This window comes from Phoxinus phoxinus (genome assembly GCF_949152265.1).
Source record: "Phoxinus phoxinus genome assembly, chromosome: 15".
Lineage (NCBI taxonomy): Eukaryota > Metazoa > Chordata > Actinopteri > Cypriniformes > Leuciscidae > Phoxinus > Phoxinus phoxinus.
Genome location: NC_136890.1, coordinates 32,139,808 through 32,155,411, shown reverse-complemented (window position 1 = coordinate 32,155,411; position 15,604 = coordinate 32,139,808). Strand labels below are relative to the sequence as shown.

At 38.7% G+C, this 15,604-nt stretch overlaps 1 protein-coding gene across 20 annotated transcripts in view; it reads right to left on the bottom strand.

Annotated features, from left to right (window-relative positions):
• The window catches only part of mtmr3 (myotubularin related protein 3), a 36,676-nt gene continuing 21,072 nt past the window's right edge, over positions 1-15,604 (bottom strand). For 2 of the 20 annotated variants that reach the window (XM_079636798.1, XM_079636805.1), the window contains 9 exons: positions 12,808-12,993; positions 12,557-12,727; positions 8,466-8,611; positions 6,367-7,735; positions 6,143-6,253; positions 5,367-5,408; positions 4,604-4,692; positions 3,046-3,099; positions 1-1,973 (listed from right to left, as the gene is read on the bottom strand). In XM_079636798.1, coding sequence (XP_079492924.1) covers positions 1,802-1,973; positions 3,046-3,099; positions 4,604-4,692; positions 5,367-5,408; positions 6,143-6,253; positions 6,367-7,735; positions 8,466-8,611; positions 12,557-12,727; positions 12,808-12,993 — 2,340 coding nt within the window. In that variant the 3' untranslated portion in view covers positions 1-1,801. Of the gene's footprint in view, positions 1,974-3,045; positions 3,100-3,701; positions 3,729-4,603; positions 4,705-5,362; positions 5,413-6,142; positions 6,254-6,366; positions 7,736-8,465; positions 8,612-12,556; positions 12,728-12,807; positions 12,994-15,604 lie in introns of those variants that run through there. The other 18 variants (XM_079636812.1, XM_079636799.1, XM_079636800.1 and 15 more) reach the window with 16 other exon arrangements.

Below are 15,604 nucleotides of genomic sequence, written 5' to 3'. Positions count from 1 at the left end.
TTGGAATTCCACTTTGTTTAATTCTTACAGAAATCTGCAACAGTGTATTTCTGATGATTACCAATGTGCAAAATATAAACCCATGGAATTGACTCTTTCTGGAAAAAAAAAAAAATTCACATTCATGGATTGGCGTTAATGCAAAAGCTGTCGCGCCGGTGACACTGAAAGCGCTCTTGCGCAGAGGTCATCAGCTTTAGGAATTAACGCCCATCATCACGGCCCTAAACTCTTCATTATAGCATCAGCTGGCGAGTGTCAAGGGTATAGCTCACCGCAAACAATTCAAATTGTCATTATTTCCTCACTTGCTGTTGTAGTTTTACTTTTTCATTGAACTCTTTTCCATATAATAGTGATCACATCCATCAAGCTCCAAAAAAAGACAAAAGCAATACAATAAAACTTGCAGTCGCTATGAACTGTCATTATATGGAAAAGAGTTGCATGAAGATTCTCTGAATTCTGAGGGTGAGTAAATGTATTATCAGGTGAACTCTGGCTGAGAAGATCGGCTGATTGAGGGAATTAACAGAATTAACCTCCAAAAAAGTGGATAAAAAAATTGGGAAGGCAAGCTAAAGAGATTTTGATTGTGTTTTGTGCGTCATTTCTCAAATGTGTGTGTGTGGAAGGGGGATCTTCAGTGCAAAGGCAGCTCACACCCATCAACACTGATTACCCGGTATCCTGTGGTGTATCAATTGTCAGGATTGGACATACAATTCAAACAAAAACTTGATAATAAATAAGTGTTGAGAGCGCAAAAACGAAACAAAAAACAACAACATCTGGGGCCCGAATGCAGCATATCACATCTCTCTCCACATACAACTGTTCAGCATCACTAGGAGGACAAAAATAAGAAATACATTAGAAAGAAACCCCCCAAATGGCTACAACTGGGGAAAACAACACAACTTATATTTGGTGACTAATTTAGTGAGCCACTATTCAAGAATTCTATACAATTTCTCATCTTAAATGCTATACGTCTCATTCTTATATCATTCTAATATATTATCTCATTTGTCTCGCATGTATGTTACAAAAAAAAAAAAAAAAAAAAAAAAAAAGCATTAGTGAGAAGGTCTCAGAAGCAGACCGTGTCTAAACCAGCCGGCGTCCACACAGCAGATCAGAAAGACAAGAGCGCCCTCTAGTGGCCCGTGCTGACATCACTTCCTGTCACTATACAGTCAACATTAGAGAGGAGGTGAATGATTTCTATTTGAGAGAGTACTTTGGAGTAACTAACCAAGAATCTGGAAATTTGGTGCATTCAAACCCTAGAAAGTTTGAATGATGTGTGGCACCCAGAATCACTTGTGCAACCTCAAAAAAGAAAGGAAAAAAGCAGATTGTTGAAAGACAGAGATGAGAACTCAAAAACAAAGCGACTCGTCCCAGAAGCACCTTTCACCCTGCGGCGTTCCCAGGAACACCACTGATGATCTGATCCGTGTGAGATGACGAGGGAGGAACCCCTCCTCTCGCACGCCGGCCGCTGGTTGGTGAAAACCTTCCCTCTATGCAGCAGGTACAGGACAAGTGTCATCGCAAATGAAGACGAGCTCTCAATCGTAACCCGCCTCCGCAAAAAGTCTCTTCTGCAAACGCCAACTGAAAGTGCTAAGCCTCCTCTCCTCCCTGGACGACTCTCTGTGCGTTCCACATCGTTCCATATATACATGATTCCCTTTCGGGTGGGAAAGAAGCGACCTCACCCACACAGCAGTCTCTGGAGCTTCTGCGTCTCGTCCTGTGGGTCCTCAGCAGTCGTCCGTGTGCAGGTCTGGGATCAGTTGGAGCTGGCCGTGATGGGTTTGTCCAGCTCCATCTCCAGAGCCGATGGGGGAACCTGCAGGTTGCTGAAACACGACCTACACACACGACTGGGCTCGAACAACTGCTGGCTTGGCACCGGGATCTTCTGATCGCAACAGCTGGCACAGAACACATTCCCACAATTCCTGCAGGGGGCGGTAGAGGTCGGGACAGAGAGAGAGAGAGAGAGTTTCGAAAGAAAAAAGATTAGAATAGAATTAGTACCTTTATAAATCACTTTTAGAATTTAAGATAGTATTGCCTAGAATATATAAGACGTGTTTTTTATTTTCTTTAAGAGAGGATTTGAATGCACTACATTTTTAAAAGAAAAAAAAGCACTATAATTTAAATTAATAACAATAATGAGGATATGAATGCATTCAAACTGAATGCACTACATTTTGGAATATTATAAAAATAAGAATTATTCTGATTGATATTATTTAATTGAGAGATCACTAAGAAAGCTTCTCAAATAAATACATAGTGATAGCCCTAATTTAAACACATTGTACTATTAACATTGTACAATATATATTAAAAAGTTCTGGATCACGACAGTGTTAAAGTGTTATGTGGGAAGGGTTTCCTCAGGTCTGGACGAAATGAAGTCCAGACACATGCAGATTTACTGCAAGAAAACATGAATTACGGTAATCACAAAGGAGTGAGAAGAGGTGCATCTTCAGCGCCACACTGTGTGTTATACAGAATCATGCAGCCCTTCAGGTATCACCATCATACTCAAACACACATGCACGACTGCATGGCCAGAGAGAACATGAAAGGAGAGACTTCACATAAAATCAATCACAATTTCCATCCATGAATCTCCATGACTTCCAGTTTACCTGAGCCACTTTCTGGCTCTTTAAAGTAAAGTTTGATGTAGTCTATAGAAATACTGCAGGTATAGTCACAAATCATCATGGTACTGGCACCAGGAACACAAGCACATTAACATATGACCTCGTTTACATGCCAAAGCCTGTGCAGTTACTGTATTAACTCATTTTACATGCAAAGAGACTAAACTAATCATTTTTCAAATATGGAAATATAATCTCAGAGGGCTAAAAAACAGTGAGGGTGGAAAACGGTTATAGAAAAACTGGATTTGGTGCAGGAAAACCTCAACTAACATTAGACAGGGATTTCAAGTGTCCATATTTAACACTTTTACAGCATTTTATTTAAAAGATTAGATTTATTTACACTACTGGTCTGGAAAGAAGTGTCTTCTGCTCACCAAGGCTGCATTTATTTGATCTAAAGCAAAAACAGATAAAGCAAAAACAGTAATTTTGTGAAATATTATTACAATTTAAAAATAACGGTTTCCTGTGTGAATATATTAATAAAGTGTAATTTATTCCTGTGATCAAAGCTGAATTTTCAGCATCATTACTCCAGTCTTCAGTGTCACATGATCCTTCAGAAATCAGTATAATATGATGATTTGATGCTAAAGAACTACAATCCACGACTCTTTGATTAATAGAAAATTAAAAAAGAGCATTTACTTTTTTTTATTATTATAGACGTCTTTGCTGATTCATTTTATGCATTTCTTTAATAAAAAAAAAAAAAAACTACCAACTACACTCTTTTGAACATTAGTGTATGAATAGAAGACATGAAAATGAAAAGGCAAAACCCCTCTGTTCTCTCTTAGACTGGCTCTCTAGATCCTGTGAAATTACTACGGTACAGTTCCTCCCTGCACATTTCCCCCTAAACAATAACAGAGACGGCCCACTTCAACCCTATGAAGAGACGGAGGAGAGGAGGGTTAGGTCACTCTGAAGCGGTGCAGGGTTAACAGGACGTACAAGAGCCTGAGAATGACAGAGAGAGAGGGCAATTCTCACCAAACCTCTTCCATACGCTCCTTGCCTCTGTGGTACAGGAGGAGAAATGAACTTCAAATCCTAGTAGTGTAAAGCCTAGTGAGATGTCTAACTAGAAAGCATTTGTAGGAATCACTGGCCTGACACAAGTAAGGCTGTAAGGCCAAATCTAAGGATACTTTAACAGAATCCCAGAATGCATTGTGGCAAAAATCTTTCAAAATGGCAAAGAAATATAAAAGACTGCAAATAATACTTCATGCATTGCTGAAAATAACTCATAATCCACTCACATTATTGGGTGATAGTCCATTTTAATTAGTTGGAACTCTACTACTATAAATTGAAGTATTTGTATATTTGTTTAATAAGTTTATGATCTTTTGCTCTCTACTCTTTTGCAATCTATCATTCACTTCACTATTTGGTGTGCCTGTTGCAGGATGTTGCTGCCTAGGTATAGCTTTCCAAATCAGTCACTTGCTATGAGCTTCTATTTCAGTCAGAATGCTGCCTATGTAGACAGTAGGCTTTCAGTAGCAGCTTTCTGCTGCTAAAAACCGAAACTATGCTTGATATTTGCACAACTTCATTAGGAAACCATATTGCTGTTTACTCATCGGGCAGTTTGTACTAGTCCTCACAGTTGGGCAGCTTGTTTAATCTGCTGTGTTTACAAGTGCTGCTGTAATGAGTTAGGACTAGGAGTCATGAAACATTTCTGTTTACTGGACGACCAGAGGAATTTTAGAGAGGAAAAAACAAGGTTTTCGAGAGACGACAAGAAGAAAGTGAGTCAACACTAATGCATCTGACCCTAAAAAAGGTACATGTACAAGGTACAAAAGCCAGAGAGAAATAGTAACAGAAAGAAGGCTGTAGAGATGTGTTCTTTGAGTGAGGGGTTTGTGATGTTGTCGAACCTGCAGTGGTGCTTTCTAGTGGCCAGCCAGAATCCTCTCTCACAGCCGTAGCACTGAGCAGCCAGATGGTCCGGGTACCACCGGGTCACCTGCAACAAACACTGAGCTCTAAATAAAGGGACCAACTGCCTAATAAACACCTAAAAAATTGCATAAGACGGCATTCACAATGCATTTAAACAAAGTAATGTGATGTATTTTCAAAATATTTAGATGAAAATCAAAATTTCTTTAGACCAACATGCAATGAGGAATCAGTTTTAATAAGTAAATTGGGACAAATTTAATGTCATATTTTCCTTGAAGTCAGCAGAAATATTATTATCATAAATTATAAACTCTCAAATAATTATTTATATGCACTACTGTTCAAAAGTTTGGAGGCAGTAAGGAATTTTTCATTCAGCAAGGAAGCATTAATTTGATCAAAAGTGACAGTAAAGACAGTATAATGTTACAAGATATTTTTAATTCACATGAATGCTGTTCTTTTTATTCATCAAATAATCCAGAAAATTATATTGATAATAATCAATTTGTCTTGAGCAGCAATTCAGCATATTGAATGAAGGATCATGTGAACACTGGAGTAATGATGCTGAAAATTCAGCTTTGATCACAGGAATAAATTACATTTTTAAACATTGAAATATATGCAGTTATTTTAAACTAATAATATAAACTAATTCATTTTGATAAAAATGAATGAAGCCTTGGTGAGCAGAAAAGACTACTTTCGAAAACATTGAAAAAACTTACCGACCTTATATTCTTTCTCCATACACCGGTGCAACAAATCCAAAGTCTTTCTAGTACAATAACAGTCATATAAACAAAACAAAGATTAAAGGTAGGGTAGGCAATGTTTTTCATAAACACTTTTTGTTATACTGGTTGAAACTCTCTTCACATCCTGATAGCAATCAATAATGGAAGTTGTCTAAATATTAAAACATGTACATATATATTATTTTCTGTGGAAGTCTCAGGACCAAAAAAATGTTAGTCCAATCTTTGTATTCGGTTCTAATGCAATGATACGATGTCCTACCTGCCTGTCAACCTATGTATTTGCATACTTCAGCGCACCTCACACGTCATCAGCGCGGCTATGCAACGAGCTTATGTTAAGTTCACGCCATGTCACTGTAATTACAAGATGGCAACCCGTTACGTTCTACTCTGAGCTGATCACATCTTCAGACTCGGATTTGTGTGTTTCTATGGCAATACTATCAATGGCGAAATTAATCTGCAGCAGTCAGGTGGTGCAAGTCAGAGCTTTGCAAATTGTTTATGTTTATTATTATTATTGTAATGTTATGTGCTTTGAGACATGAGGTAGTTTAACGTGTAACACTTTGCAGACTCTGCTCTGGCTGTGCTCATTCATGTGTTTTGGAGGAGGCGTAGCTTTGGAGCGTACTGAAGGGAGGGTGGGATCTTATGCTTTTAAAGCTAGCTTGCTATTGCTAGCCTCTCTGAAATTGCCTACCCTACCTTTAAAATAAACACAGTCACCCTAGTTTAATTCTGTACCTCAGTGTCCTGCTTGTCCACCTGCTCCCAGCTGGCCTCAGAAAAGAGTTCAGTGCTGCAGCGGGACAGACAGTTGTGCTCCAGGTTGAAGTCAGAGTCTGTGATTGAGGTCTGACAAGAGAGATGGGGGAAAAAACGTCTCTTAAGATAAACCTTCAAACATGGCTGAAAAACACAAACCCAAACCATGTGAGGGGAATTAAACAGCAGTGTGCACAGCTCACCACTTCATCTCCTATGTCTCCGTTGAGTCGCAGCATCCCAGCAGCCTGATGGCTCTCCAGACGGCTCCAGAGCTCCTGTACCTGCCTCTTCAGAGCGTCCACCTCCAGCTGGTGACCCGCTTCGATCTGCCGCAGCCTTTGCTGCACGGCGTCCGTGTGCAGGGTCAACCCGTCATCGTCGAGATGGTTTCGTGCTGAAGGGGGCTCTGGAGGGCTGAGGCTCGGCCGGCCCAGAAACCCTAAGTGCAGGCAGCGATGGTGGGAGCAGGCGCCCCGTGCGTTAAGGGTCAGCGAGCCACAGCTGGCGAGTGACACCTGTCGGCTAAGCGTGGCCCGTTCCCCGTTTGTGCGTGGCATGGGGGGCTCAGGGTCAGGGGAGTCTCCGTTACACACAGAGTGGAGGAGGTCAGTGGAGGGTGGAAAGGCACTGAGAGACGGCCGTTTAGGGGTGTTGTTTAAAGTCCTGGGAGCGCCTTGCGGGTTGGCTGCTGTGCGGAGACCCTGTTTGAGGCACGACGATTCAGCGAGGGCTTTGAGAGGAGGCGGAATAATTAAGGGTGCCAGACTCTCCTGCACAACGCCCAAGTCCTCCGTGAGCGTCTCTGTGGAGCTCTCCAAAAGAGAAAGACGTTGCTCAAGGACTTCTCGTCCTGGTGGTTTCTCGACTCCATGGCCGTTACTCAGAGTCCTGAGGCCATTGGGAGGGAAATTAGTCGTGCTACAAGAAGGGTTGTGTTCTTGTACCATGCATTTCTCGAGGGTTACTTCCTCCGAGTCTTGGCTTCCCGAGGTGTCCTGGCTGAGAGCAGAAGATGCTTCAGAATTACCATCTTCTGAACAATGTCCATTGACATTACCATCTGCAAGGCTTTTAGCTTTGTTCTCCTGAGCATCATCAACAATACCACTGTTACTCTCTTCTGAATGTGCAATATCATCACTCTTGATGATATCATCACTCTTAGTGTGGTCTGTCTTTGCTTCTCTACGGCTATCTGATGCAGACTCGTCTTTTGTAGCTTCCTGGAGAATGTTTTCAATTTGCCCCATAGCCACACCCACTGTCAGCTCCGCCTCATCAACCCCCTCCATCATTGGCAATCTGACATCCCCAGGCCGCTCCCCATTCTCTGTTCCCCCACTGGGCAATGTTCCCATAATCCCCACCACGGTCTGTCCGTTGACCCTCTCGTCTGGATCTGGAGATGCAGCACCTTCAGCCCCTGTCCCAATGTTGATCTCCAGAGATCTGCGATGGTCCTGCCATTTCTCATTCAAACTGGGGTCGCTGGAACGTCGATTGGAGGTAAGAGGGTTTCCAACTTCACAAGCGCTAGGCAAGTTTTCAAACGAGCGGGTCTTAGGACGCCTGTGGGCACAAAACAAAAACAAGCTCATCAAGTCAACGTGAAACACCATTTACATGTACTAAAATGCGTATATCCAACCTTGGACTGCAGATGTAAATTAGCCTGTGGCTAACTCTGCTACAATGCATCAAATGGTAACATTTACGTTGGAAATTGTACATGGTGCTTAATAAAGAAAAGAAAAAACCTTACTATACTATATGTACTATATAGCAGAAAACTGCTTGATTGTTATATCGCCGAAGATTTTTAAATATTATAGCCCAGCAATATATTCAAAGTTGTATATATAGTACATCCTACTTTACCTGCGTACATACAGTATATTCATGTAAAGCAATATGTACTATATAGCAAATCTCGGCTGCATGATTGTTTATATCGTTGCAAAAATGTAAACTGTATTATCGCACGGCTCACTATATATTAAGTTTGGATATATATTATATCCGACTTTATCTGCATAGTACCATACACACTCATATAAGGTGATGTATACTATATAGCAAATCTCAACTGCTTGATTGCTTGTATCATTGCAAAATGTATATTTATATTATCACCCAGCTCTAATCTCCAAAAATGCAACTATAAGGCTTAAACATTAACATCATGATTAGCTGTATAAATAAATTTGACTTGATGTGATTTACATCCCATTTTATTTCTGTAATGCAAAGTATTTCCGAGTGTAAGGCATTTTGCTATCAGTTAACATTAACCAATTACCTGCCCAGGGGCTGGTCCTCAGGGTTGGCACCAGGTGTGGGGTATGGGGCACAGGAGTCATCTGAAGGGGTTGTGGGTGAAGAGCTGGGTAGGTAAACTGCTGTCCATAACAAGAGATTGCGTACGTGACACACAGGATGAAGCACCTAAAAGAAACAGAAGAGATATCATAAAAAGTGATGCTTGATGTTATGATCAAGCTCAGCATTAGTTCTGGCAGGTCGCGTCAGTCATGCTCGCATCAGCTGATCCACATCTACCTATAGGAATACGACGCCTATCACAGCGTCCCTATATATAAAGTCCATTCAGTATTATCAGCAGCTTTATCGCGTTGCTCAGAAGCTAATTACCCTCCTCCCTCCCCAGCTCCTCCTTTTGTCTACAGTCAGACTGTCATTTATCTTGCTTTATGTTGTCACATTAATACATTTGTATTGGTACTGTTGCACTCCCTGCTCTTATCAATGCTAGGCTGCATGGATGGGCAGGGAAATCTTGCCCAGAACGGAACCACACCGCCAATCCAAACTGTATGCTAGTTGTTAATCATCTTTGACGATAGTGGTCCTGACAGAATTTTTAAATGGGAGAATCTCACATAAAAATATCAAGGTCATATTTCACGCCAAAAAAATCAAAAATCAAAAGAAAAGAAAATATTTGTATCTTTATTTGAATTCCAATGAAATTCACCGGATGTTTTTAGTTCAATTGATCCAATCAAAGCAAAAAAAAAAGGAACCCAAGACAGCATTTTTTATCAACTGTAAACCAATATACCACTGAAATTGAAAGTTTGAGGTACAAAAACTAAAATTGTTGTTAAGGCTATTTACATAAAAATTGGTTATCATCATCACATTGACGCACGAACAGTGTTGTTATAGTTAACTAAAACAAAAGCAATTTAAAAAAAAGTACATTAACTGAAATAAAATAATCAGTGACTAAATAAAATTAGAAGTAAACATTTTTTCAGTGTAATTTGAAGTACTTAAATAATTAAAAGTGAAATACTCAACACCACAAGTGGAACCAAAGTACTGTACAGAAAAAAATATAAAATAAAATAAAAACTAAAACATAAAAACAGTGCAAACATATGACATACACACAGCTTACAAAGCATTTTCAAATGCTAAAGAAAACAAATACGTTTTAAGCGCACTCTGAAAAACACCCAATGAAGGAGAAGGTTTTACAGACAGAGGAAGGTCATTCCAGAGCCTAGGAGCTGCAACAGAGAATGGCCGATCACCTTTACATTTTAAACGAGATTGCGGAACCATGAGGTGCAATTGATCACAGAGATCTACTGGATTGACAGCGACTGATTAAATCGGTAACATACTCTGGTGTGCCATGCAGAGCCTTAAAAACATACAACAACGCTTTGTAATGAATTCTGTATCGTATGGGTAACCAATGTAGTTTGATTAACACAGGAGTAATATGCTCGCTCTTCTTAGTACCCGTTAAAAAGCTGGCAGCCGAGTTCTGAACAAGCTGCAAACGAGAGAGAGAGAGCCCTGACTCACACCCTTCTCCATATCTACAAAAGAGAGGATAGACTTCAATTTTGATATTGATCTAAGATGGAAAAAAAAAATCTTAACAACAGCACTGATTTGCCAGTCAAATTTAAGCTCAGAGTCAAAAACGACACCAAGGTTTCTCACGCTAGACAGTTTTTTCCGAGGAAACAACCCCAGGCAGTCATCCTCCACACACCCCTTATTTCCAAATAAAATCATCGTTTAACCTCAGTCAAACATTCATGCAGGGACTGAATGACACATTTATGCCCATGTTTCAGTGGTAAACAAATACATTTGAGAATCATCCGCATACAGATGATACTGAATCCCAAATTTCTCAAAAATAGAGCATATAAAGGGAAAATAAAATTGGTCCCAGTATAGAGCCCTGCGGAACCCCACACTCAAGAGGGGCAACAGTAGAAGAATAATCCCCTAAACTGACAGAAAAAGTCCTATCTTTCAAATAGGAAGATAACCATTTCAGGGCTAAGCCCTGAAAACCAACCTGATCCCTAAGACGATCAATGAGAATATAATGATCAACTGTATCAAATGCCACGGTCAGATCTAACAAAAGTAGAACAACACGGTTTCCAGAATCAACGCCTCTGTAAGATTGTAATTTGGACATAATCCAAGATATTTGAAAGAAACAAAGACATTTGCTTTTCACTCCCTCTTCTCTAAAGGCACAGCGGTGCTGATAGTCATCTAGACCTGTAGGCCAGAGGTTTTGGACAATGGGGGGAGTTGTGATTATCTGATTGGTCAGTTTAAATATCTGGGTGATATTCACATGGTCGGGGAAAATGATAAAAGAAGATTGTAACTGTTGTTCCGTCTCTTTTCGGATGCTGGCCTGCTCTTGAGCCAAAGGCCGTCTCTCTCTCTCTCTCTCTCTCTCTCTCTATTTATCAGCACTCTATCTATGCTGGGTACAATTAATGGTCTAAGTTATTATCATATGCATCTATTTTGTAACCATTTCAAGAGTATAACCTTTACCATATTTTGACTTGCATCTAATTTGTAACTATTTTAAGTGTAAGCATAACTTTATTTTGTCACATTGAACCTTTTTAATTAATTAATGGAGTCAGATTAAAACGAGATGATTGCATATGTGAATGCATCTTATTTAACTAAATTACTTTGCGAAGCTAAAAAGATGGCAACACGTGCGTCCTTCACCGGCTGGCCGGAAATCAGCTGGACCTGGTTTTATTGCTAATAAAATACCAATTAATAAAAAGTAAATGTATTTTTTATTTTATTATCTACTAAAAAAAAAAATCTACTAAAAAGTCAGGACACTGTTTTTGTTGTGGCAGTGTGAACTATTCCTAAGAAACAGGAAATGAAAGGAAACGACAGCTCCGGGTCTCTTGAGTATTGGAGAGGAATGCAAGCATGCGTTCTGAAGCCAGAGTAAACCCTTTCCTTCATGTTTACTCCCTACACAAAGGTCAAAATAAACTATTACAAAACAGATAATAAACTATTAAATAAACTATTACAAAACAGAGGAATTAATTATTAGGTAAAGGCAGCCGAGGGCTGTTAGGAAGAAAAAAAAAAGAAAGAAAAGAAAACCTTGCTATGAATAGAATCAGTGAAGTACAGACATGACTAGCAATTGGCTGACATATGGGCTATGCCAAATAATGGGCAGATTTTTGTTTTCATATTATTGATAATATTTGTACCCACTTTGCTTAACAGAAGTCTGAATTTCAGAGCAAACGTTTCCTTCATTAAATAAAAGTTGTATAAAATAAATGTTTAACATTTCTGCATTTTTTCAACTTTCCTAATTACCGGTATATTATACACTACTGTCCAAAAGATTTACAGACATTTATAATGTTACAAAAGTTTTCTATTTTGTTTACATAAAAATATTAAAATAGAAAAATAAAATGTATAACTGTTTTCAACATTGTAAACAGTAAGCAATCAATTTTGAGCAGCTACATATTAGAATGATTTCTGAAATATCATGTGACTGAAGAGTGGAGTAATGACGCAGAAAATTTAGCTTTGCATCACAGAAATTAATTTTATTTTAAAATATATTAAAATAGAAAACATTTACTTTATACTGTAATATTTTCACAATATTACTGTTTTTACTGTATTTTTGATCAAATAAATACAGCCTTGGTGAGCAGAAGCGACTTATTTAAAAAAAACATTACACGTGACACCAAACTTCTGAAAGTTAGTGTATGTGGGAAGCTGACATGTCCAGTGATGTGACATGCTATACTCCATATGAAACCAATTTAAATTAAACAAATTATTTTATAACTCAATGCAAGATTTGAGCAACTACATGGAAAATTCGCACTTTAAAAATGTACTTATCACACCGCAAGACTATTTCAAACCTTTAAATAATAGTAAAGTCATCAAAATCTATTATATCTGCTCTTTAGATTTTGGCATCAGCTATTGAAAACCTCGTTTCAGTCGACCACTACACAAGAGATGAGTAAATCTTTATAAAAGAGTCATGAGTAAAAGAGAGAAGAAGAGGTGACGTACGGTTTCTGAATGAGAGGAGTACAGCATGTTTCCGAAGGAGCGGTTGGCGGCTCTGAGGAGAGACCACACTGAGCAGGTTCTTTCCTGGATGTGTCGGTCTTCTCTCTCCTTCCCGCTGTTACACAGGAACGTCCCGAACAGACACGAGTACGTGTGCTGCACAAGCTTCACCTGAACACACAAAGCCGAAAATAACAAATAGTTAAATCGAAGTACAAGAAACATAAAGGTTTGCAGCAACTTTGACCCACCAGAAAGGCTTCGTTGAACTCAAAGGAACATGGGAATTGTCTTTGGAGCTGGTGCACACAGTCTAACCACTGCAGGAAGACAGGACATCTCTCGTTTAAGTCTTCCGCGTTCTCTCCGTGACCACAGCGGTCTGCGAACTTGTGACCGAAGTCCAACCACTCGGTCTCAACCAGCACCTGAAAACCCTGAAAATGGACAGGAGAGTTGTTTCTGATTATATGATATCAACAGTTTTCACAATGAAGAGTCCAAATATAAGCACTAATCACATTTGGAATTATGGGACCGAATTCAAAAACATTCTTAAAGGTGGGGTATGTGATTTGCAAAACGGCTGGCAGATTTTGAAAATACACAACTCAAATGGTCCTACCTACTTTCCTTTGACTCCACCCATTCAAAGAACATGGACATGGAGGGGGGAGGGGGGGATGGTACGACCGATTGATTGACGCACTTACTGTCCAATGATTCTAGGTGGTCTTGGAAATGATTGGCTGGAGTTTTTCGAGTCCTGCCCGTTCCACAGATGATTAAATTGCTTAATTTTTATTTCAGTGCTTCTAACTCAGTGGCTGTAAGTGGGTTAGGAATAGGATTTTAAGTGATTTTGAAAAAATGGCCAAAAAAAAGAATTACATACCCCACCTTTAAGAATAAAATTCTTTTTAACTGACGTTTTCTTCTTATTTTCTAAGAGAAAAGATAAGAATATTTTGTATTCCCAAAAACTTTTCTAAAGAAGTATTCATATTCATTCATTCTGTTTAGCTGTGCATTTAATGAATGAGCACTGTGCCACTGTTTGTACTGTATTTAATTTAATTTCTTATTTTAAACTGTTTTAATTATTATTATTTCTTTTGAGTTTCTGGAATGTCTTCTATGTAAAGCACTTTGAATTACCATTGTGTTTGACATGTGCTGTATAAATAAACTTGCCTTGCTATATTCCTGAAAAGAATGTTCTTAAAAAATCTTTGGAAATAACTTCTTAAAGTTAAGATGACCCACAACCTGTCTTTAATATCCAAAGGTAAGATGTTTAATGAATTTATTGGGTTGTTTCAAATAATAAGCATTACATTTACATTTAATCATTTAGCAGATGCTTTTATCCAAAGTGACTTACAAATTAGGAAATCAATAGAAGCAATCGAATTACAACATAACTAGCTACATAATACATATAATACATATTACTAGTAGCAAGAATGTGGACGAGTACTGAAGTGACACGGTAAATCATGGAAAGAGTGATCACTAAAGGATTCACAAAACACTCTTAAGAATAAAACTCTGCCATTTTCTGCTGGAAGGAAAACTGCTATTAACTGCTACACGACAGCCATCGGCACTGATCCTCAACAAACTCGTTTCCACACTGGCGTGATGACTCCGACTTCCAACCAGATGGAACTGGATAATATTCTGAATGTTTTGATCCTATCTGACTTCTTACCTGTAATGCTGCCTGAATCATAATCATACACTGTTCGTTTATTGGCCAGATGAGAACTGAGCGACTCAAGGTTTTTTTCTCCTTTCTGTGAGTGATGGAGTTTTGGTTCCTCGCCACTGTTTCCTTGGCTTTTGGCTTGCTTAGTTGGGGGACATTTAATATTCAACAATATTATTGATCTGCCTTACTTAAGGTGGACGATGACGCAATTTTCTTCTAGAAACAAACTTTATTGTATTATTTTCATGTTATCTCTGTGAAGCTGCTTTGATACAATCTGTATTGTAAAAAGCGCTATATAAATAAAGGTGACTTGACTTGACTAGAGTGATATACATGATGTGTTCACTCAAGCTAGAACAGAACATGCATGACGCATTTACTCTAGATAAATTGCAAGAAAGACGTGAGTGCAGATGAATGGGAAAGACCACTGCACCTTGAGACAGGCTATTTTAAAATAACTTTTTTAACTTAACATGGCGTATTAAACACACCACACTGAGTGATACTCCTGTCAAGCCAGTCGCACCGAAAATACAGGCTTTGAGGAGTTTTTTATTCAACGAGTCTTCAGCAATACCCACCTTTCAATCAAATAGCACCAAAGCCTGTAATTTTCTTCTAAAGAATATATCTGAGAACTTCTTGAGAACTCAATTTCATGAGTTCATGAGAAATGTTGCAATTTCAAGAAATGTTGAAATTCGTGAAATTGCAACATTTCTTACAAACTTCTTAGAATTTTACAGTATATTCATTATTTTCTTAAGAAGGTTCTCGTGAATCCATCCCCTGGTCTTTTTTTTTTTTTTTTAACACCTTCAAAGCACAACATGTATTCAACATCAGAAAATTAGATATGAATGTTTAAAATACAGTTATGCCTCCAGTGCTTAAGATGACTCATGCACCTCCTGAGATACAGATCCACGGACTCCAGTTTTCTATCAAGTTTTCCATTTACTCTTGCCATATAGACAGCCTGCTATTCTCAGTTATTTGGGGGGGAAAAATCAAATGTGGCTTGATAGCAGCACCACTCTAACTTAAAAAAACCCAAAGAGTCAGTACAACATGAATTCTGATGACCTGAAATCACAAAAACCCAGGGATTTACTACAGCAGAAGAACGACTCTCCATTGTTTCATCCGTGAATCCATGTTAATCACAGGCTTCAAGCTCAGGAAACATTACAAATATTTTTACATTTCCTCTAAGCCATTGTCAATGTAAACATGTCCTTGTGAGCATTTCAAACCACAGGATTTAAAATAAGCCCTAGTGGATTTTTCCAGCATGTGATATAGCTTACAAATTCCTCTCGTAATAA